Source organism: Scomber japonicus, chromosome 16, assembly GCF_027409825.1.
Source record: "Scomber japonicus isolate fScoJap1 chromosome 16, fScoJap1.pri, whole genome shotgun sequence".
NCBI classification, from domain to species: Eukaryota; Metazoa; Chordata; class Actinopteri; order Scombriformes; family Scombridae; genus Scomber; species Scomber japonicus.
In genome coordinates this window covers 4,610,522-4,635,115 of record NC_070593.1, presented here as the reverse complement: position 1 = coordinate 4,635,115, position 24,594 = coordinate 4,610,522, and the positions used below count along the sequence as shown (strand labels likewise).

General features: G+C 40.9%; 1 protein-coding gene across 1 annotated transcript in view; it reads right to left on the bottom strand.

The window, feature by feature from the left end:
* LOC128375815 (transcription factor IIIB 90 kDa subunit-like) overlaps window positions 1-24,594 on the bottom strand; it is a 68,231-nt gene that overhangs the window by 874 nt on the left and 42,763 nt on the right. The window contains exons 6-11 of the mRNA XM_053336230.1: window positions 18,054-18,203; window positions 11,620-11,713; window positions 11,332-11,458; window positions 9,319-9,358; window positions 8,180-8,272; window positions 3,229-3,555 (exon numbers count right to left, since the gene is read on the bottom strand). Of these exons, the coding sequence (XP_053192205.1) occupies window positions 3,229-3,555; window positions 8,180-8,272; window positions 9,319-9,358; window positions 11,332-11,458; window positions 11,620-11,713; window positions 18,054-18,203 (831 nt within the window). The remainder of the gene's footprint in view (window positions 1-3,228; window positions 3,556-8,179; window positions 8,273-9,318; window positions 9,359-11,331; window positions 11,459-11,619; window positions 11,714-18,053; window positions 18,204-24,594) is intronic.

Here is a 24,594-nt window from a genome sequence, read left to right as displayed (position 1 = left end):
CTTTCTTTCTTTCTTTTCTTTCTTTCTTTCCTTTCTTTTTTCCCTGCTCATACAGTAATTTGGTTCACTTAAAGTTTAAACGCTGTAATTCTTGCTTGGACACAAACACTGTTAGACAAAACTCTCCGGAGAGGCGAGCTCGACGTGAACGTGCTGCTAAATAAACTAAACATAAAGGGGCACAAATTGCAGCTTTTTGGCATAAACCCACATTTCATCTGTCTCAAGGGTTAAAAAATAAATAAATAAAAAACACACACACCTCCTTCATGTCTGCAGACGACTTTAAAAAAAAAAAAAAAAGAAAAAGAAAGGGTGAAATGTAATAAAGGGATGACAAATTTCACACACGCAGCTCAGCCAATTTCATTCTGGCGCAGAGTTAATTCCCACAATTAAACCTGAGAGAGCTTTTTTTAACTTGATTATGGGTTATTATGGTGATACAGTGCTTTAGGTAGCAGACACACAGCGGAGGATGAAACGTATCACCGCTGCTGCATCCATAATCACATCATCCTCCAGGGTGCCGACGCTTCTTATACAGATGTTTGCTCAATCAAAACCAAATAATGCTTCAAATGTTAACACCAGATTCTTTCAAATTGCTTTTATATTCAACAGTTATTAAATCCAAACACTCTCACCCTCGTCATCGGCTTGAATCACACTCAGGAGGAAGGAAGGAAGGAAGAAGGAAGGAAGGAAGGAAGGAAGGAAGGAAGGAAGGAAGGAAGGAAGGAAGGAAGGAAGGAAGGAAGAAGGAAGGAAGGAAGAAAGGAAGGAAAGGAGGGAGGAAGGAGGAAGGAAAGACGAGAGGAAGGAAGGAAGGAAAGAACAGATGAAGGAAGGAAGGAAGGAAGAAAGAAAGGAGGGAGGAAGGAAGGAAAGGAGGAAGGAAGGAAGGAAGGAAGAAGGAAGGAAAGGAGGGAGGAAGGAAGGAAAGACGAGAGGAAGAAGGAAAGAAGGAAAGAAGGGAGGAAGGAAGGAAGGAAGGAAGGAAAGAAGAGAGGAAGGAAGGAAAGAAGGAAGAGAGGAAGGAAGGAAGAAGGAAGGAGGAAGAAGGAAAGGAGGGAAAGGAGGGAGGAAGGAGGGAGGGAGGAAGGGAGGAAGGAAGAAGGAAGAGAGGAAGGAAGGAAGAAGGAAGGAGGAAGAAGGAAAGGAGGGAAAGGAGGGAGGAAGGAGGGAGGGAGGAAGGACGGAGGAAGGAAGGAAGGAAGAACAGACTGAAGGAAGGGTTACCAGACACACAGCGGAGGATGAACGTATCACCGCTGCTGCATCCATAATCACATCATCCTCCAGGGTGCCGACGCTTCTTATACAGATGTTTGCTCAATCAAAACCAAATAATGCTTCAAATGTTAACACCAGATTCTTTTAAATTGCTTTTATATTCAACAGTTATTAAATCCAAACAGTCTCACCCTCGTCATCGGCTTGAATCACACTCAGGAGGGAGGGAGGAAGGAAGAAGGAAGGAAAGGAGAGAGGAAGGAAGGAAGGAAGGAAGGAAGGAAGGAAGAAGGAAGGAGGAAGGAAGGAAGAAGGAAAGGAAGGAAAGGAGGGAGAAAGGAGGAAGGAAAGATGAGAGGAAGGAAGGAAGGAAAGAAGAAAGGAAGGACGGAAGAAGGAAGGAGGAAGGAGGGAGGAGAAGGGAAGGAGGGAAAGGAGGGAGGAGAGGGAGGAGGAGGAAGAAGAAGGAGGGAAAGGACAAAGGGAGGAGGGAGGAAGGAAGGAAGGAAGGAAGAAGGAAAGGAGGGAGGATGGAAGGAAAGGAGGAAGGAAGGAAGGAAGGAAGGAAGAAGGAAGGAAAGGAGGGAGGAAGGAAGGAAAGACGAGAGGAAGGAAGGAAGGAAGGAAGAAAAGAAGGGAGGAAGGAAGGAAGGAAGGAAAGAAGAGGAAGGAAGGAAAGAAGGAAGAGAGGAAGGAAGGAAGCAAGAAGGAAGGAGGAAGAAGGAAAGGAGGAAGGAGGGAAAGGAGGAAGGAAGGAAGGAAGGAAGGAAGGAAGGAAGGAAGGAAGGAAGGAAGGAAGGAAGAACAGACTGAAGGAAGGGTTACCAGACACACAGCGGAGGATGAAACGTATCACCGCTGCTGCATCCATAATCACATCATCCTCCAGGGTGCCGACGCTTCTTATACAGATGTTTGCTCAATCAAAACCAAATAATGCTTCAAATGTTAACACCAGATTCTTTTAAATTGCTTTTATATTCAACAGTTATTAAATCCAAACACTCTCACCCTCGTCATCGGCTTGAATCACACTCAGAATGATCAACATTTATGTAGAAAAACCTAAAAACAAGCTATTTTCTTTCAGCAGTAAATGAGATTAAAGCTCCGTGGATATCAGCTAACTGACACCAGAATAAAACAGACTTATCTCATTCTGGTAACGTGAAGCTAAATGTGTTTGTTCTGCTTCAAATTCAAGAATCAGACGTGATAAGAACTTCTTTAACCCTCCTGTTGTCCTCCAGTCAAGGAAGGAAGGGGAAGGAGGGAAAGGAGGGAGGAAGGAAAGGAGTGAGGAAGGAAAGGAGGGAGGAAGGAGGAAGGAAAGGACAAAGGAAGGAGGGAGGAAGAAAGGCAGAAGGAAGGAAAGGAGGGAAGAAGGAGGAAGGAAGGAAAGGACGAATGAAAGAGGGAGGAATAAAGGATGAAGGAAGGAAGGAAAGTAGGAGGAAGGAAAGGAGGGAGGAAGGAGGGAAAGAGAGAAGGAAGGAAGGAAGGAGGAGGGAAGGAAGGAAGGAAGGAAGGAAGGAGTGAAGGAGGGAAAGAGAGAAGGAAGGAGGGAAGGAAGGAAGGAAGGAAGGATGATGGATGGAGGGAAGGAGGGAAGGAGGAGGGAAAGAGGGAAGGAAGAAAAGGAGGGAGGAAGAAGGAAGGAAGGAAATAAGGAAGGGAGGAAGGTAGGAAAGAAGGAAGGACAGAAGGAAGGAAATAAGGAAAAGAAGAAGGAAGGAAGGAAGGATGGAAGGATGGATGGATGCATGGAAGGAAAGGCGGGAGGAAGAACAGACTGAAGGAAGGAAGGAAGGAAAGGAGGGAGGAAGGAGGGAAAGAGGGAGGAAGGAAGGACGGACGGAAAGGAGGGAGGAAGGAAGGAAGGAAGGAAGGAAGGAAGGAAGGAAGGAACAGTAAAAACAGATGGGTCACTTTGACCCAGGAGAACGACACAAAGCTTAAAGAGAGAGAGAAGCCCGTCTCTGCTGTACTCACCGTTCTCCTTCTCCTCTCCCATACATTTGCTGATGGACTCGTTGAGACCCAGAGTGGCAGCTGTCGGCATCCTGCCCAGGATGTTGGCCAGCGTTGGGCCTTTTCTCTTCGGGACGCCCCCCTCCTCTCCTTCCTCCTCCTCCTCTTCCTCCTCTGGCGTCTTCTGCTCGAGTTTTATCAGAGCCTCCAGCGTGAGATCTCCCAGCTCTTTGCCAAAGTGTTTGGCCACGGCCTGAATCACGTCTTCTTCTTCCTCCTCGTCCGCTTCCTCGTTCTCTTCCAGCTTAGACGACGTGGAGACGATGTTGTCAATGTCGTCTCCAGCGTCTGGGAGACGGACGAGAGGGAATGAAAGGAAAATAAAAAAGAGGTTTAGATGATCAGCTACAGATCAGTTACTCTGCAACTATTAACCTTCCTGTCGTCCTCCCGGGTCAAACTGACCCCGTCTGTTTTGACTGTTCCTTCTTTTTTGCCTTACTTCCTTCCTTCCTTCCGTCTGTCCTCCCTGCCTCCCTCCTTCTCTTTGTTTTGACTGTTCCTTCTTTCCTCCCTCCTTCTTTCCTTCCTTCCTTCTTTTCCTCCCTCCCTCCTTCTTTCCTTCCTTCCTTTCCTCCCTCCTTCTCTCCTTCCTCCCTCCCTCCTTCTTTCCTTCCTTCCTTCCTTTCTTTCCTCCTTCCTCCCTTCCTTTCCTCCCCCTTCTCTCCTTCCTCCCTTCCATCCCTCCTTTCTTCCTTCCTTCCGTTCTTCCTTCCTCCCTCCCTCCCTCCTCTCCATTCCTTTTTCCTCCCTTCCATTCTTCCTTCCTCCCTCCCTCCCTTCCTTCTTTCTAACATAACAGTTTCACTTTCAGGATGAACACTTATTTTTCTCTCTTTTGTAGCTGCCGGAGACAATTTGCTGCCATCCTAGCCGTTTTACCAGGTACTGTCTTTTTATGTAATCCAAAATAACTTATAAAAAATTTAAGCTACCAGAAAAGTGAGCACTCGATCTAAAACGACAAAAAAAACATCTTTGGAAAACATTCATTTGATGTGTACTTTGATTTTTTCCCCGTTTGCCTCATGTCCCATCCACTAACATGGAAGGGGGCGGGGCTTATGACCGATACTGCAGCCAGCCAGCAGGGGGCGATAGAGAGGCACTTCACTTAAATACAATGGTATAGTAAGTCATTTTAATTGGCACCTATGGTTAAACTATAATAACTATCATGGTATATCACTGGTTTTTTTGTTTTAACCTTTGTGTTGTCCTCCCGGGTCAAATTGACCCGTCTGTTTTGAGTGCTCTTCCTTTCTCCCTCCCTCCCTTCCTCCTTTTGTCCTTCCTTCCTTCCTTCTTTCCTCCCCTCCTTTCCTTCCTTCTTCCTCCCTTACATCCTTCCTTCCTCCCTTACATCCTTCCTTCCTCCCTCCTTCTTTCTCCCTCCCTTCCATCCTTCCTCCTTCTTTACCTTCCTTCCTTCTTCCTCCCTTCCATCCTTCCTCCTTCTTTACCTTCCTTCCTTCTTCCTCCCTTCCATCCTTCCTCCTTCTTTACCTTCCTTCCTTCTTCCTCCTTCTTTACCTTCCTTCCTTCTTCCTCCCTTCCATCCTTCACCTTCCTTCCTTCTTCCTCCCTCCCTCCTACCTTCCTTCATCCGACCTTCCTTCCTTCCTCCCTCCCTCCCTCCCTCCTTTCCTTCCTTCTTCCTCCCTTCCATCCTTCCTTCTTCCTCCCTTCCATCATTCCTCCCTCCTTTCCTTCCTTCTTCCTCCCTTCCATCATTCCTCCCTCCTTTCCTTCCTTCTTCCTCCCTTCCATCCTTCCTCCCTCCTTTCCTTCCTTCTTCCTCCCTTCCATCATTCCTCCCTCCTTTCCTTCCTTGACTCGAGGACGACAGGAGGGTTAAAGCCCATTGAGTCATGTAGAAATGTGTATGTGAAAAGCCGAAATTATGAATAATTCTTCACATCATTTGTCTCCACTTTACTAATTTTGTGTCTTATTATACAGTTCATGACTCCTCAGTATGCCCACAGGATTAATAATGCAGCACACAGTTGCTATATGTTCCCATTGTATAAATTAAATGTGCATAATTGTTCAGCATAGCTTTAGTTTCCTAATTAAAAATAATACAATGCAAAAAAAAAAAGCTCATTTCATTACAACTGGAGCAACTGCTGTAGTTAAAAACATGTTTGTCTTTGTGTGTTTTTAATGCTGTGCAAAGTGTTTCCATGTTTCCTCTCAATCCATAGTTAACCTTCCTGTCATCCTTCCTTGTTTCCTTCCTTCTTCCTCCCTTCCATCCTTCCTCCCTTCCCTTCTTTCTTTCCTCTGTCCTTCCTTTCTTCCTCTTTTCCTTCCTTCCTTCCTTCCTCCCTTCTTTCTTTCCTCTGTCCTTCCTTCTTTCCTCCTCTCCTTCCTTCCCCGTTTCCTTCCTTCTTCCACCCTTCCTTCCTTCCATCCTTCCTCCCCCTTTCATCCTTCCTTCCTTCCTTCATCCTTCCTTCCTTCCATCTTTCCTTCCTCCCTTCCTTCTTTCCTTCCTCCCTTCCTTTCTTCTTCCTCCCTTCCATCCTCTTTTCCTTCCTTCCTCCTTTCCTTCCTTCCTTCCTTCCTTGTTCCTCCCTTCCATCCTTCCATCCTTGCTTTCTTCTTCCTCCCTTCCATCCCTTCCTTCCTTGACTCAAGGACAACAGGAGGGTTAAGATATTGATATAAAATGCAGTGAAATAATTTGGTTTCCCCAAAACGCTGAAAGAAAGAAATGGTGATAAATACCACAGAGCAGACAAAATAATTGGGATCATAATTTTGGCTGTCCTCTCTTAATCCCGCCCGGTATCTAATTAAAACGTGTCCTTTAATCAGCCGTAATTAAAATGTCCTCACGCAGACTTCTGCCCACGAGTCAGAAAAAGAAACTCGATTATCAGTCTGAGAAGAAACGAAACGCCGCCGGATCGGAGGGGTGGGGGTGGGGGTGGGGGTGAGAGAGAGAGAGAGAGAGAGAGAGAGAGAGAGAGAGAGAGAGAGAGAGAGACAGAGAGAGAGACAGAGACAGAGACAGAGACAGAGACAGAGAGAGAGAGAGAGAGAGAGAGAGAGAGAGAGAGAGAGAGAGAGAGAGAGACAGTTAGAGGAGCAACATGCAACATCTCTTCCCCTCCTGCCGACCCCCACTGTGTGAAAATAGTGTGTGTGTGTGTGTGTGTGTGTGTGTGTGTGTGTGTGTGTGTGTGTTCAAAGACAAGAGACAAAAAGCCAGAGATAAAGAGCTAAAGGTAGAAAACAGATAAGGAGAAAAAAGTGACAAAGTGCCTGTGCTATTTTTTTTTTCATGGGTGGGCTTGTGTGTGTGTGTGTGTGTGTGTGTGTGTGTGTGTGTGTGTGTGTGTGTGTGTGTGTGTGTGTGTGTGTGTACCTGTACGTCTATCTTTGTGGGGCCAATTTAAGAGTTTTGGGGGTGAGGACCTAATAGCGAAGTGAGGACATTTGGGTCTTCAAAAGGCTGTTTGGGGTTAAAGATTAGTGTGTGTGTGTGTGTGTGTGTGTGTGTGTGTGTGTGTGTGTGTGTGTATGTGTGTGTGTGTGTGTGTGTGTGTGTGTGTGTGTACTTGTACGTCTATCTTTGTGACGACCTATTTTAAGAGTTGTGGGAGTGAGGACTTAATAGCGAAGTGAGGACATTTCGGTCTTCAAAAGGCTGTTTGGGGGTGTAGACTGTAGACTTGCTTTGGGGGTTTAAGATAAGTGTGTGTGTGTGTGTGTGTGACTCATAAAATGACAGAAATGAGTCACACACACACACACACACACACACACACACACACACATATAAACTTCCCACTCAACTAAAATCAACAGCTGGCCATATAAGTGCATCTAAATTGGTTTAAAGAGCTGTGACGCATCGAGCCGCTGTTCAAAATCTCATGTTTCAACGATATAGTTTTCAAAAAGACAAAAAGCTCACAACAGAAAAAAAAAACTTCCACTTAGTTTACTCAACATTAACACGGTCAGTTTGCTCCGTGTCGTCTTGACCTTCGCTGCAATAAAAGAGCCAGAAAATCCAAAATAGAAGAAAACAAATGTGGCAGATTTACCTCATATAACGTCTGTGTAAAGTAAAAGAAGGATTTATTATTTTCCTCTCAGATTTTTTACACTTTAATTCATGTTGTTCTCTTTTATGTTTTTAACCCTCCTGTTGTCCTCAGGTCAAGGAAAGATGAGAGGGAGGAAGGAAGGATGGAAAGGAGGGAGGGAGGAAGGGAGGAAGGAAGGAAGGAAAGGAGGGAGGAAGGAAGAAGGAAGAAAAGGAGGGAGGGAAGGAAGAAAAGGAAGGAAGGAAGGAAGGAGGAAGGAGGGAGGAAATCCTGCGAATTTGGAGCCGCTCAAGTTAGCCGTAGCGAGTAACGCACTTCCTGTCATTTTCACAAAATAAAACACCCGTTACCTTTTATTATTAAGAAAACATAACGATAGAATTGCTGCTTTTATTTTGAAAACAGGAAGCGAACATACTCGCTGTAACTAAGTTGAAACCACCGAGGTGGTGATCTGTGATGTTTGTATTTTGGGGTTTTTTCAGAAGTTGCGTTGCATCTTGGGTAATGTGACTGTGAGTAGTAGCGTTGCATCTTGGGTAATGTGAGTGTGAGTAGTCAGCTCTTGATGCATACTCTGCATTTCTGGAGAATCTAGTAAACCATCCAGGAACTTCTCACATACTCTAAATCACATACTACGCAGGTGAAACACACTACATACTTCACATGACGTCAGAGTTAGTACCAGTAGTAGGAAAGGATGCGGTTTCGAACAGTGTTAGCATTACGTTAACATCCTAATTCTTCACTATATATATGGATTCTCACACTCAACTTCTCAACAGGCTCCATACTGTTCATATGTGATACTCAGACCAGAAACTTCTCTCTCTGCTCCGTACCTTCTTTGGCGTAGGCGGCGTAAACTCCTCTCAGTTTGGGTCTGCTGTTCTGCAGCTCCGTGTCGATTTCATCCTGGTAGCTCTGAATTTCATCTGTTGGGAGATTAAAAAAAAGAAAAAAAAGAAAAAAGGAAATCTGAAGTTCAACCCAGAATAATGACCAGTTATCAAAGTTACATAGAGCTCTGAAAAAGCAGAGATGCAGAGACTCTTTGCATGTCGCTGAGATGATTATGTATGAGATGAAACTGCACATCGAACCTTTGAAATTACATCTCCTTTAGGATTTAACTACAATATAATATGCTGGTGCTTTAACATAATGTATAGTTAACTACATGCTGTGTAGAAGTTAAATTATATGAATAACAGGGAGATGTTTCTTCTCATTCTCTGGAGGCGTTTCATTTTTTTATTGCCTTAAACCACATCCAACACTCTGATCTACATTTAGTCAAAGTCGGCCGTATGGCAGAAATGTTCTTTATGTTTTATGTTATGAATGCCGGTTTCACCACCCGGAAGAAAATACATTAACCCTCCTTTTGTCCTCAGGTCAAGGAAGATAGGAAGGAAGGAAGGAAGGAAGGAAGGAAGGCAGGCAGGCAGGCAGGAAGGAAAGAAGGAAGGAAGGAAAGGAGTAAGGAGGGAAGGAGGGAGGAGAAGAGGAAGGAAGTGAGGAAAGAAGTATGGAAGGAAGAGGGAGTAAAGAAAGAAGGAAGGAAGGAAGGAGTAAGGAGGGAGGGAGGAAAAAAGAAAGGAAGGAAGGAAGGAAAGGAGTAAGGAGGGAGGGAGGGAGGAAAAGAGGAAGGAAGTGAGGAAAGAAGTATGGAAGGACGAGGGAATATAGAAAGAAGGAAGGAAGGAAGGAAGGAAAGGAGTAAAGAAAGAAGGAAGGAAGGAAGGAAGGAAGGAGTAAGGAGGGAGGGAGGAAAAAAGAAAGGAAGGAAGGAAGGAAGGAAGGAAGGAAGGAAGGAAGGAGGGAGGAAAAGAGGAAAGAAGTATGGAAGGAAGAGGGAATAAAGAAAGAAAGAAAGAAAGAAAGAAAGAAAGAAACAGTCAAAAGACCCGGGAGGACGACAGGAAGGTTAAAAGCAAAGTGTAACGTGTGAGTCAAGACAAGAATATCACATCCATACCTTCAACGTCATCCATCTTTTTCTTCAGCTCGATCTCCAGCTAAGAAGGAACAAAGACAAAAAGGAAAGAGTTTTTAAATAAAGCTTTTTTCTGATCCAACAGTGACTGCGAGGTGAAATGATTTCCAGGTAAAACATCTCAGGATAAAACACCATCACAGCACGAGGACTGCAGGCGGCTGACAGCAGCTGCTTTTTGCTTTCAGATGTTTTTTTTTCCTTTTCTTTAAATACACAACACTAAGCTGAGTTTGATTTCAGACATCTGTAGGGTTGAATACAGGCGGGGAGTTCCTGTCCTCTGAAAAGAAGCCAATGCGGAAGTAACTTAGAACTGCATTCTATCAAAATGCCACCAGGGGGCGAACGTTTTGTGTTCAAAAAGACTTCCGTCTCTATACAAGTCAATGGAGAATTCACCAACTTCTCACTTGATTTCTAACCTCAGTAAACGTTTTCAAAATGTGTTTATGGTCTCAATCGCTAGTTTAAAGCCTTCTTCAATGCAGTATGATGTTCATTTGGGACATTTTGGCCAAATATAAAATCAGGGAGGCCAAAATGTCCCAAATGAACATCATACTGCATTGAAGAAGGCTTTAAACTAGCGATTGAGACCATAAACACATTTTGAAAACGTTTACTGAGGTTAGAAATCAAGTGAGAAGTTGGTGAATTCTCCATTGACTTGTATAGAGACGGTCGCCCCCTGGTGGCCTTTTGATAGAATGCAGTTCTAAGTTACTTCCACGTTGGCCTCATTTCAGAGGAACAGAACTCCCCGCCTGGTTTTTAACTCCAGCATCTCAAGAAAGATTCATTTTCTTACTGGAAGCTCAAATCTTCAATCAGGACACAAATCATAACAACTCTGACATTGATTTTACGTTAATATCTGCATAATGTACTTACTGACCACGCATCATATCACATTTCTTTAAAAAATGTTTCATGCTACTCAAAAAAACGCCGAGCACAATTTAAAAAGTCACGTTTCTTAAAGCCAACTGGAGCTCAAATTGGTATTTTAAGCCGTCCTCCCACTTCCTCTCCGCCGAGGGTGTAAAATGTACATAACAGAGAACTTTGATTTACAGGTTAATATCCTTCATTAATTATTGGAGACAGCCTGAGGGGCCGCATGTAATTTTAATAATCCCGCTGAGGAAAGTGCGTAATTTCATAGCCAACTGTATTTATTACTAATTTTAAAGCAGTTTTTTTCTGATTTAAAGAGATTCTGCACATCTGTTGACCCTCGAATGATTTTAACCCTCCTGTTTGTCCTTGAGTCAGGAAGGGGGGGAAGAAGGAAGGAAAGGAAAGGAAAGGAAAGGAAAGGAGGGAGGAAAGGAGGGAAGGAAGGAAGGACGGGAGGACGGGAGGAAGGAAGGAAGGAAGGAAGGAAAGGAGGGGGGGGAGGGGAGGAAGTAAGGAAGGAAAAGAAAGGAGGAAGGGAGGAAGGAAAGGAAGGGAGGAAGAATGGATGGAAGGAGGGAAGGAAGAAGGAAGGAAAGGAGGGAGGAAGAAAGGGAGGAAAGGAAAGAAAGAAGGGAGGAAGAAAGGGAGGAAAGGAAAGAAAGAAGGAAGGAAGGAAGGAAGGCAGGAAGGAAAGGAGGGAGGGAGGGAGGAAGAAAGGGAGGAAAGGAAAGAAGGAAGGGAGGAAGGAAAAGAAGAAAGGAAGGAAGGAAGGAAGGAAGGAACGAAGGAAGGAAGGAAGAATGGATGGGAGGAGGCAAGGTGGAAGGACGGAAGGGAGGAAGGACGCAAAGGAGGGAGGAAGAAAGGGAGGAAAGGAAAGAAGGAAGGGAGGAGGGAAGGAAAGGAAGGGAAGGAAGGAAAGGAAGGCAGGAAGGAAGGAAAGGAGGGAGGAAAGGAAAAGAAAGGAAGGCAAGGAAGGAAGTAAGGAGGGAAGGAAGTAAGGAGGGAAGGACGGAGGGAAGGAAAGAAGGAACAGTCAAAACAGACGGGGTCAATTTGACCCGGGAAGGCGACAGGAGCTCAGATCTGCACCTGGTGGGCTTTCTTCTTCTGCAGTCCGGCTGTAAAGCAGGGAGGGTCACACTCCTGGTCCAGATCCGTCTTCATGAACTCTTCGATGGTCAGCTGACTGGTGGGAGTGTCCTCGAACTCTGTAAGTCTGATAGCAGGACGAGCATCAAAGAATATTAGACAATAAAATAAAGATGCTGCTCATTTATTGTTGGCATCTTAATCTGGTTTTAAACAGTCAGAGTTTTCCTATTAAACATCAAGCTTTATTTAATGTATGTTTTAATTGGGTCAAAAATCATCACTCACCTTTTTCTCAGCGTGCTTTCACACACTTTTACGACACCGACGATTTCTTTGATGGTGCGGCGAAACTCGTGCATACGTGCTGCAACAAGAAGAGCTGAAAGATACGAGAGAGAAAAACACATTTTGAGATTATATGAGACAAAATATACACAACCTTTACTGTGTGTCTATTATATTGAGGAATAGTTATCATAAAAAGAAAATACATATACAGAAACACACTTTTGTTGAAAGTGGCAAGTTCTTGTAAATCTCTCGTACGTGTAATTTAAGAATGAATCTTTGCGTACGAGTGTTTCTTGCATGAGGCCCAATATCTTGGGGTTTTGGATTGTTGCTCTGACATCATCTTGAGCTCTGGGAACCGGCCATTCATCACTATTTTAAAATATTTTATAGACAAAATAAACAAAAATCTCCAGATTAACTGATAATAAAAATCTGTCCATGCAGCCCTTCTGAGTGTTACTATGTGGAGTATTTCAGGTGTTTCTGCTTGTGCACCTTACAGACAGGATGGATGCACCTCAAGCCTGCAGAGCCAACAGTCCGCCTTAAGAGAAAATCCTTAATACGAGAACATTTTTGAATGCTGCAAGTTCTTGTAAATCTCTCGTACGCGTAATTTAAGAATGAATCTTTGCCTACGAGTGTTTCTTGCAATATCTTTGGGTTTTGGACTGTTGCTCTGACAAAAATAAATACATTTTAAGACATCATCTTAAGCTCTGGGAACCGGCTATTTATCATAATTGTTTTTAAAAATGAACAACTGACAAAAATCACCAGATTAACTGATAATAAAAATCTATACATGCAGCCCTTCTGAGTGTTACTATGTGGAGTATTTCAGGTGTTTCTGCTTGTGCACCTTACAGACAGGATGGATGCACCTCAAGCCTGCAGAGCCAACAGTCCGCCTTAAGAGAAAATTGTTGAATGCTGCAAGCTCTCGTAAATCTCTCGTACGTGTAATTTAAGAATGAATCTTTGTGTATGAGTCTTTCTTGCATGAGGCCCAATATCTTTGGGTTTTGGACTGTTGCTTTGTTGCTCTGACATCATCTTGAGCTCTGGGAACCGGCCATTTATCACTATTTTAAAACATTTTATAGACAAAATGAACAAAAATCACCAGATTAACTGATAATAAAAATCTATACTTGCAGCCCTTCTGAGTGTTACTATGTGGAGTATTTCAGGTGTTTCTGCTTGTGCACCTTACAGACAGGATGGATGCACCTCAAGCCTGCAGAGCCAACAGTCCGCCTTAAGAGAAAATCCTTAATACGAGAAATAAAAATAGGTGAATTCTTGTAAATCTCTCGTACGCGTAATTTAAGAATGAATCTTTGCCTACGAGTGTTTCTTGCAATATCTTTGGGTTTTGGACTGTTGCTCTGACAAAAATAAATACATTTTAAGACATCATCTTGGGCTCTGGGAACCGGCCATTTATCATAATTTTTTTTTTAAATGAATAACTGACAAAAATCACCAGATTAAGGGTTATTAAAAATCTGTCCATGCAGCCCTTCTGAGTGTTACTATGTGGAGTATTTCAGGTGTTTCTGCTTGTGCACCTTACAGACAGGATGGATGCACCTCAAGCCTGCAGAGCCAACAGTCTGACTTAAGAGAAAATTGTTGAATGCTGCAAGTTCTCGTAAATCTCTCGTACGTGTAATTTAAGAATGAATCTTTGCGTACGAGTCTTTCTTGCATGAGGCCCAATATCTTTGGGTTTTGGACTGTTGCTCTGACATCATCTTGAGCTCTGGGAACCGGCCATTTATCACTATTTTAACTGACTAACTGACAAATATCATCAGATTAAATAAATAATAAAAATCTGTACTTGCATCCCTTCTGAGGATGTTAGAGTGTTACTATGTGGAGTATTTCAGGTGCACCTTACAAACAGGATGGATGCACCTCAAGCCTGCAGAGCCAACAGTCCGCCCACACACACACACACACACACACACACACACACACACACACACGAAAACACAGTTTAAAAAAAAAAAGAGTAACAACAACACTAATATTATGCAATGAATTGCAGCACGAGCCTTGAAGGGGAACAGTTATATAAGCGTCATTAGAGTCTCCTCGCTCAAGAGCCTGTTAAAAGATAGATGCATGCTTCTACTACTTCTACATGCACACTTCTAACAGCCTTTAGGAGTGAAGTGGCGGCTTTTAACTCTGCTGAGGACCTTCTCAAACATTTCATCGCCATTATCTCCAAACCACATCAATGCAAACTTCCCTAAATGTACAGTCACTTAAAACTTTACATCCTGTTACCTTTGTAGCGTTGGTATCATTAAAATCTTAAATTCTTCTGCCCTTTATAAAAACTTTTTCCAGATGTATGTTTTTGGTCTGTCGAGATATTTGCATCATATTTGTGTACAAACTTTCTCCCCCCCCCCCCCTCCTTCTTCCATCTCGGCGTAGCCTTTTCAATGATTTATGATAAGCAATTAATTATTCAGGCAATGCAGCAGAGGAACAGAGAAAGTCGAAAATTGAAACCACGAGCGTAAACATGCACGGAGCGGAGAGGAAGCCGCTGATTCCATTTCAGGACGTCTTCGCTGGTAATGCGTCAAAGCTCAGTGTATTCAGGTTGACGCCCGCCAGCCCCCCCCATCCCCCCCCCCCAAAAAAAAAGAAGAGAAGAAGAGAGCTGCACCACACAAAACACTCCAAGGAGGAAGAGGAGGAGGATGATGATGAGCAGGGCGGCTTCACCCTCGGGTCTCGTTGGCAGACGAACAAACAAATAGTAAATATACTAAATAGTGAGACGAGCAGAGCCCAGACTGAACCTGTTGGTGTTTAACCTTTAAACACACAACGTGCACCAGGAGATACAGACTCTTTAACCTTCCTGTTGTCCTCCCAGGTCCTTCCTCTGTCCTTCCTTCCTTCCTTCCTTCCTTCCTTCCTTCCTTCCTTCCTCAGATCTAAGTTCAGCTGTTAGGGTAAATGTTCCCTCCTTCTGTCCTTTCTTCCTTCCTTCATCTGTCCTTCCGTCTTTCCTTCCATGTCTTATTTTCCTTTCTTCCTTCCTTCCTGTCTTTTCCTTTGTTCATTTCTTCGGTCTCTCCTTCTTTCCTTCCTTCCATTTGCCTGTCCTTTCCTCCCTTTCTCCCCTCTTTTCTTCCTGTCTTCTTTTCCTTTATTAATTTCTTCCTGTCTTCTCTTTCCTCCTTTCTTCCTTTCTTCCTTCCTTCCATCTTTATAATGGTACAGAGCATGACGACTGAAGCTACTTGTTCCATCATGGAGTTTAAACATCTGGCTGTTAAATAAAACACTTGTGAGATAAAACATCAGCTAATTTTACCTCTGGAGAATAAACCTTTAAAACATTCTACATGTGCAAGTTTCCCATCAAAAGGGGGCGTGAATGATCCAACAGCTATGAGTACACTCTCTCTCTCTTTCTCTCTCTCTCTCTCTCTCTCTCTCTTTGGCAGTCGGTGTCTTTATTTCCAGACATCTTGGATCTGGATCTTCCTCCTCCTCACCTCTCATCACTCTCTGCCTTTTTTAAGAACAATGTGTTTGAGTTTCCCCTCTTTCTTTGGGGTGCTTGTGAGTCTATGTGTGGTCGGTCCTCTCTCCAGGTTTTGGTTCTTGGAGAGGAAGCTGTGTGGTGAAGGTTCGACCAAATTTAGGCAGGAGTTGAAATTTGATCTTTGCAGCCGATTTGCTCAGTATAGATTTTCCATTGTGTCATTTTTACTGTTTTTATTTCACATACATTAACTACTACATAACGCTCAGTGACAAATAACAAAAGACTGAATGCTCCTGAAAATGTCAAATGGTGTAACCACAAAAGAATGATAAATATTACATATTTGATCACCTACAGTGTATTTAAGTGGACTTATACTAATAATATAAATGTTTCCTGATCTCCATGGTTACCCAGATTAAATGTAATATTTAGAACAATAGTATTCCATTAGCTTTATTTAATATAAAAGTTATAATGTAAGATCATGCTAAACTAGTTGATATGGTATTTTATTGACTATTTACTGTTTTTAAGCAAGTTGAATTATTTGGTACAAAGTTTTTATGGTTACACCACTTAGACATTTTTGCCATAATCCTCTAATATATTCTCTCTAAATGGATTAAAAGCAGAAATTTGATGCTCGATCTACAAAAAAAGGATGTGTGAAGTTATTCATACGTTTATTTTCACATTTTAACCCTTTAAATTTAAACTAAACCTCATGGACACTAATAACCATCATTGACCTTTATATGTAGAAGAGAGAAGCCTCCTCTGTTGGTCTTTTTTCTCTTGTTAAAAAGTATTTTAGGGGAGTTTTTGTCTTTATTTGAAAGGAGGATGTGAGGTTAAGGGTGTATGTTGCACAGATTGCTATTTAAAAAGGAAATGCTTTTATTTGAGGCTGTAAAAATAAGACATACTTGACCTCAAAAGAAGAACAAAAGAAGAATTTTTAGGACGTCCAAAACTAAAATTAGGATGAAAAGAAACTGCATTAGGAGCATTTCAAAGTTTTGTTTGTTTATTTGCATTTCCTCTATAATTAAAGGCTTTAAAGTGAAGGGACAAACTCAAACCAAACACACATTTAAGACCACATCAAGCTCACACTGGTCACCTGTTAGCTTTCATATTGACTGTAAAGTTCTTTTATCGGTTTATAATGGACCAGACTACTTTTCATTTATGAAGCTTAGAGCTCTCAGATCAACCGTCACGCTCCGCAGCCTCCACACGATCTGAGACCAGCTGAAAACATTCATATTCATCCATTTAATCTGCTTTTTATGTCCTGTTTTATTATTTAAACTTATAGTCATCATTTTACTGTTGATCATTATGCTCTATTGTATTTTTATTAGCATTTTACTATAATCTATTTATTCTGTGTGTAGTGTTTCAGTGTTATTTTTTATTGTTATTTTTACGGCTTATATTCCCTGTAAAGCACTTTGAATTACATTTATTTGGCTCTGGCTCTGTATAAATACTGTTTTATTTACTGATTTAACTCTGCAAACATCATTTCTCACATTTAAAGTCCATGTAAAGAAAGAATAAATATGTGTTCTGAGTTTGACATACCACAGAAAAGTGTGTTGTTAACCACCCTGCCAAATTTGTATGATTAAAAAAAAATCGCCAAATATATGAAATTAGGCTTCAAAGTTGTGTAAAAATCAGCCTCTTTCTCTGCTACCAAACGCTGTGGGCGTTCACTGAAGCCCCGCCCCCTACCAAGTGTCACCTGTCAATCAAAGTCACCACCTCTACCCGAAACATGGACACTAGGTCTGAGAGCTTTCTGCTGCTAACTCTGCGGCTAACTCAGCTAACTGGCTAACTGTAGACTGTAGTAGTAGTAGTGTGTGCTGAATGTATTTATACCTCTACAGCAGCAGGGGCGGGTTTATGCTAATCACTAAATCCTGAACACAGAAATGTTGAAACACAGTTTGTGAAGCCTAGCTCCACAATTCAAATCTAAATGGTTGAAATGCTTTTTACACCTTTTTTAGAAATACATTTATGACCTATTTAATGTGTTTAGAAGAAAATGTCTGAATTCACTTTACACGGTGAGTCTTTAAGATTTGCTCACACCCCAAATTGTCCAGTTGACCCTTTAAAAGTTACAAACAGCTAATTTAATGTACATAGACAGGAAAGGATCTAATCATGGATGTAGTTTAAGCTAGCTTCATTTACAGTATGTGGAACTTTTGCATTAACACTTATATAATCGATAACACAAAAGTTAACTGACTGTAAAGTAAAACATGAGCTAAACTTGCCAGCATTATGAAATCAACTTATCATGTTCATCCTTGTTATATAAAATCAATCAAACTGTAGTCATATAGCAGCTTTCATTCAGGTTAATGTAGTTCAAAGTCTTTTATATTTAGCTGATAATCAGACAGAACAAGTGACAAGATAAAGAAAAGGAATAAAAAAGAACAAATTAAAAGATAAAAAGTGAAAGCAATGCATGCAAGAGGTGAACATTTAAATAAAATAAGCAAGTAAATAAAATAAATAAGTAAAATAAGAGCTAAAAGAGACTTTAAATTAGATTAAAAAGGCAAAATAAAATATAAAAAGATGAAGTTGAATAAAAGCTGGACTAAAACTAGGCTAAAAAAGAGACTAAAAGACAAAAGAAACAAACAAATAAAATAAAATAAGATAAAATAAGTGTTATAGATGAGTGTGAGACTGTTGTATTGTTAGTTTAGGATATAAAGCATAAGGCTGATTGTTACTGAGCAGCTTTTCATTATATTCCAACAGAGCTGAGACTTTTCATCTCTTTGCTTTCCCAGATTTTCCCTCCCAGAACAGGAAGTGGGAATCCTGCAGCTCCGAGCCTTCATCCATCACTCACCCGCTCCGCAGAGTCCAGACGGCCGTCGTCCCGTGTGCATCCAGTCCCTCTTCATCCTCTGCACCAGCCTCATCGCCGTCATGGAAACGTCATGGTTCTTCTCCCCGAATTCAAGCAGCTGGGCGAAACGAGGAATATAGAGGCACGGATCTGAAGGAGAAGAGATTAGTTAAAGACTTTGTTAAGAGAATTTTATTTACATGTTATATACTCAGGCTTTACTTTAAATTATACAGTGTTTACTCCTAGGGTCTATATATTCACACTGAATTCTATGTTCAAATCACTAACAGTTTAAATTACATTTGACAGGAAGTTCAGCCACAGTCCAATAAAGTCATTGGTTTTAGTAAACATCTGGATCCAGATGCAGACTGAAGAACAACTTCTTCACGCTGCAACATTTGACATTTTGAACATTTTCTCTTTTATTTTTATTTTTTATGAATCTCTTTATTGGCATTTTTAGGCAAATAACAGAAACATCAAAATCAACCCCATCAGGTATGCCACTAATAAATCCCAACCCATTTTCTCTTTAACTACTAATGTCACTTGAGGAAAGAGAAGATTTAGATAGATTTAAGAAAACTACTGTATGTATGAAGCAACTATCTAACTCATTAAGATTTTTAGTGTCTATATTTTCACTTATTTGTCTTTTCTTTAGTCAGCAGCATAAATTTAAAAAAAAGAAAAGAAATAAATCGCTAAAAATACATTTCTATTAAATCTGACAGAAAGGATGAAATCATTGATGATCTGAACTAGAGTGCAGATCTAAGAAACCTTTCTTCATGCTGCAACATTTAACCCTTTAAACTCTCATAAAGTACTAATTTAACTTGAGCTAAAACAAGAGCAATGATTAGATTTTGGTTTGTTTTCATCAACTATCTGACTCGCTTGTTTTGCAGCTTTCAACCTTTAATTTAACGTTTGAGTTCATTACTATAATTTCACTTTGAAGCCAACATGGACCTGATGAGTACAGATCTGGATCAGATTCAGGTTCTTCACACTGCAGCATTTCACTTTTTTAACATTACCATTAGTACCAACTACTAATGTGCTTAAACTTCTACTTTATTTAAAATGCACTTTAAACACAACTAGTTAGAACAGAATAGAATAGAATAGAATAGAATGGAATAGAACAGAACAGAATACAATAGAACAGAATGGAATAGAATAGAATAGAATAGAACGGAATGGAATGGAATGGAACAGAATGGAATGGAATGGAATGGAATAGAATGGAATAGAACAGAATGGAATAGAATAGAATAGAATAGAACGGAATGGAATGGAATGGAACAGAATGGAATGGAATAGAATGGAATAGAACAGAATGGAACGGAATGGAACGGAATGGAATGGAATGGAATGGAATACAATAGAATGGAATGGAATAGAACGGAATAGAATGGAATGGAATGGAACGGAATAGAATGGAATACAATAGAATACAATGGAATAGAACAGAATGAAATGGAATAGAATAGAACAGAATGGAATGCAACAGAATGGAATGGAACAGAATGGAATAGAATAGAATAGACTAAAATAGAATAGAATGGAATAGAATGGAATACAATAGAATAGAATAGAAGGCTTTATTGTTATTATATTTGACATATAATTAAAGACTAAATAAAAAAACATGACAGCCAAATAAAAACAACACACACACACACACACACACACACACACACACACACACACACACACACACACACACACACACACACACAAATAAAAAGATGAGCTGCAGCTATAATAGTATAACATGGAGGGTAATGATCCAAAGTGTTTCACACAGAGGAAAACAAACAGACACAATAAAACAGCAGCATCAATAATAAAAGTACAAACCTGAGCTTGTTCTCTCTCATGTAACTTGAGCTTAGAAAACATTTAGGCTTGTTTTCATGAAGATTACTGTATGTAATACGAAGTGACTATCTGACTCACTTGTTTTCAAGCTTTCAACCTTTAATTTTACATTTAACTTAGTTACTGTAATTTCACTTCTTTAAGCCAACAAGTCGAAAAAAGTGCTCACAATCAGGAAAAAATCTGCTGATGAGATGCTCCAAAAAATTCCCAGAGTGAGAGCGAGCATCACAAAATATATAATAACCAAAACATATTGTTACATGCTGCAACTTGTTTCCTCTCTCTCTCTCTCTCTCTCTCTCTCTCTCTAAACTGTTGACAGTCCAGAGCCGAAAAAATCATGACCAAAAGAGTGCAGCCAGGCCCGGCATGCAAAAAGCAACAAGCAACTAGGATCATATCTGTTTGCCAAAATAAAAGTCTCTCCGGGTGACACATTAAACATGCGGCCCGCGGGCCACAACAGGCCGGCCGAGGGGTCCAATAAGGCCTACTTTCTTTCCTATCTTCTTTTCCTTCCTCACTTTCTTCCATCTCTCTTTCCTGTCTTCTTTTCCTTTCTTTGGTCTGTCTGTCCTTCCTTCCTTCCTTCCTTCCTTCTGTCTCGTCTTATTTTCCTTCCTTCCTTCCTTCCATTTGCAGCCAGAAAGAGAAAAAGAGTGCAGCCAGGCCCAGCATGCTAAAAGCAACAAGCAACTTGGATCATATCTGTTTGCCGAAAATAAAAAGTCTCTCTGGGTGACACATTAAACAAAACTCTGTCCAATAAACTGGCTGCTTGTGTATCCATGTGTCATGTGTTTACAAGGCTTGTACACTTGTTTTTGGAAAGAAAAGGAGGAGGAGAGGAAATGCAACCAAGTAAAGTTTTCCATTTCTGGTCAAACCACGAAAAAAGAAAAAAAGGAGAAAAAAAAGAAAAGAAGCAATTTTACTTTGACCAGCAGCCTGATTCAAATTAATACAGATTTAAACATATTTGTGCAGCTAAGCCTCCCAGTATAACCAGTCTCCTAGCGCTGGCTGCTAATTAGCTCCACTGGAGAAGTCGAGGATTAACATTTTAACTCAAGTGCACCTTCCTTCGCTGCTGCAGCCTGTTTCTCATTCTGAGTCCAGATTTTCTCAGCTGGCGAAAAAAAAAAAAAAAAAAAAAAAGGGCAGGCGTCCAATCACAAAGCTCCGCTGCTCGACTCTCTCGCTGCACAAATGTCTCGGAGACGCTCGAATCATAAAAAACACTTCTCTTTCTGATTCTGCTGAGGGGAGAAAAACTATGAGAACCACCTGCTTTTACCATGAACCAGTCTGGCAGCTGGACAAACTGCCTTTAGTCTTTTTTTTTTTCTAAAATATATCTAAAAAAAAAAAAAAAAGAGAGATTTTACCATGCTAAGAAATCTAATCTAATAGTGAAATTAGAGAAGTCATCTGCAGCCAGGAGACACAAAGAGAAAAGGAGAGTTTCATGCCCCGGCTATGACAGTGGAGTCAAATATCTTTGAAGTCAGTGACTGTGTTTTAAAGAGCAGTCCAGTGGAAAGCTGGTAGAGCCAGCTGGTAATAAGATCCAGGCCGATCCCTTCACCCCCCTCCCCTCTCTGAACCCCCCCTCTACACCCCCCCTCTGCACCATGTAATGATACGTCTGCAGAGCTGGCCATCGCTACTCTGGAGTGTTTTTACTGGAGTGTCTGTAAATGTAGAGTCTCCATTGAAAAACAGGCTGCTTAAAAAAAAGAAGAAGAAGAAGAAGAAGAAGAAGAAGAAGAAGAAGAAGAAGAAGAAGAAGAAGAAAAAAAAAAGACTTAAAATCCTCTTGAACTGTCGAATGTAAATCAATGTGTGAGGCTCAAACAGCTCAGGAGTCATTCTGTGATGGACGGCTGTAGTGACTGTACTTTTTTTTTTTATATATATATATTTATAAATATATATCTTCTCCTCTGTGCCCATTTTCCCCCCTTCAACCTGCCTCGCCTACTTCTATTTCTGCTGCTGCCCACATTCCCCAAAATTACTCCGACCCCCCACCAGAGACGAGCCGTGAACTTGCTCCTTTCAATCCAACGGTGGAACCAGAGCGGCATGAATAGCATTAAATAAACTAAATATAAAATATAAAGAAGAAGATCAGCTTGGTGGAGCTGGACTCACGATGGATTCTGGTTTATATTCTGTGATCGTGAACGGAGGAATCGGTCTCTGAGTTTTCTGATCATCGATTACTTTTCGATCTCTTCCAAAGCTGCTGGAAATATTAGAATTTGATGATATTATAATGTCTGTAGGGAGAATAATAAAATAGAAATGATAAAAATATATAATTGAATCCTGTTTGATGCGATCATATAAACTAGACGAAGGTGGAAGAAGTATTCTGTTTTGACTGTTCCTTCCTTCTTTCCTCCCTTCCTTCCGTCTTTCCTCTCTCCCTCCTTTCTTTCCTTCCTCTCTTTCCTTCCTTCCTTCATCCCCCTTCTTCCTTCCTTCCTTCCTTCCTTCCCTCCTTCTCTCTTTCTTTCCTCCCCTCTACCTTCATCTCTTCCTTCTTTCCCTCCTTCCTCTTTTCCTTTCTCCCTTATTCCCTGTCCTTCCTTCCATCCTCCTTTCCTTTCTTCCTTCACCTTTTCCTTCCTTCCTCCCTCCTTTCCTCCCTTCCTTCATCTCCCTTCTTCCTTCCTTCCTTCCTTCCTCCCTCCTTTCCTTCTTTTCTTTCCTGCCTTCCATCCTCCCTCCTTTCCTTTTTTTCTTTCCTGCCTTACTCCTTCCTCCCTCCTTTCCCCTTCGTTCCTTGACTCGAGGACAACAGGAGTGCTAAAGTAATATGAATACAACTTTTACTTTATTACTTTAATGCTTTAACTACGTTGTTCTTCTTATACTGGTTTACTTTCATCATTAAGTAGTAATGACAGTTACACATGAATATTACAGCTAGTGGATTAAAATGACAGTGGTTAGAGAAAGAGATAAAAGCTCCATAAAATGTAATAAATTCACTGCTTTGATAAGTTATAATAAGTCACAGTGTTCATTTAAGATCAAACTACTCCTACACCACATGCTTGCTTAGTTACATTACTATTATTTAAACTTTACTCAAACAGACTTTACTTTCACCTTTTTAAATGTTAATATTTTCTGTTTTTCTCTTCAGTCTTATAAGCTACAGTATGAAACTTGATATATTTGAGTTTTGAACTATTGAACAAAAACAAACACGTTTGAAAATGTCACAGTGAGCTCTGGGAACTTAAATCAGTTTATAGGTCAAACTAAAAAATATGAGTAGATCAATTGTAGCCGAGTCTCCAGGCAAACACAGTGTGGGAGGACTCGATGTTATACAACTACATTTAGCTGCTGATACTTGTTTACTATTACATTTAAATACTTCTTCCACCACTGGACTCTGGTTTTATGGAGGGTCGTATTTATCTATTGGCCCATTTCCACCAATGTGATGAAAAAAATAAAAAAAGATCCGGTAAATCAATATAATCAGAAACTTTCTCAAAGTAATGAGATACTACTCATAAGGTAAGTCATTATTATGATATATTTTCTTATCATTTTGAGATTTTGAGTCATTTTAAGACAGTATCTCATTAAATTGAGATACTAAGTCATTCTATTGAGATACTAAGTCATTATATTGCAATAAGTCATTATATTGAGATACTAGCTATGGATACTAGACATTATGTTGAGATATTAAGTCATATTGAGATATTAAATAATTAAATTGAGATACTAAGTCATTATATTGAGATACTATGTCATTAAATTGAGACACTAAGTCATTAAATTGAGATACTAAGTCATTATATTGAGATATTAAGTCATTATATTTTGATACTAAGTCATTATATTGAGATAATAAGTCATTAAATTGAGATAATAAGTCATTAAATTGAGATATTAAGTCATTATATTGAGATAATATCTCAAAATAATGAGAAACTAAGTCACTAGTTAAGATAGTTTCGTTTCTTCTCATCACATTGGCAGAAATGGGCTTCTGTACGTATTTGACTAAAAACTTAATTTTAATTCTGTAATAATTAATCTGACCACCAGCTCTAATCAGAAGAGGAGGAATAGGAGGAGGAAAAGGAGGAATAGGAGGAGGAAAAGGAGGAATAGGAGGAGGCGGAGGAGGAGGAAGAGAAGGAGGAGCCACGTGTCTGGTGACGTTCTCTGCGGAGTTCTGCCCTCCTGACGTCAGCGCGGTGCGTGCCTGTGATTGGTCGGCAGCTAGCCCATGGGCGTCAGAGGAGATCACGAAGAGAGGAGGAGAGAGAAAAAAAAAAAGGAAAAGCAGAGAAAATAGAGCCGACCTTAAAAACTCCCGACAAATGACTATTTACCCTGGAACCGTGCGGCCGCAGAGCAACACCGCATAGCCTGAGCTCCGGACGACGGCAGCTTTATATACGCAGAAAGAAAGAAAGAAAAAAAGAGAAAGAAAGAAAAGGAGAGAAGAGAGATATATCTGTGAGGATTACTAAAACGCAGAGAGGCGGGGTTGGGAAGGACTTGTGCAAACCAGCTGCGACTCTCCGGATTTACTCGCTCAGCTGAAAAAGGGAAAACAAGCGACGCTTCATGGACATTTTCTGCGCGCAGGAGAGGAAGA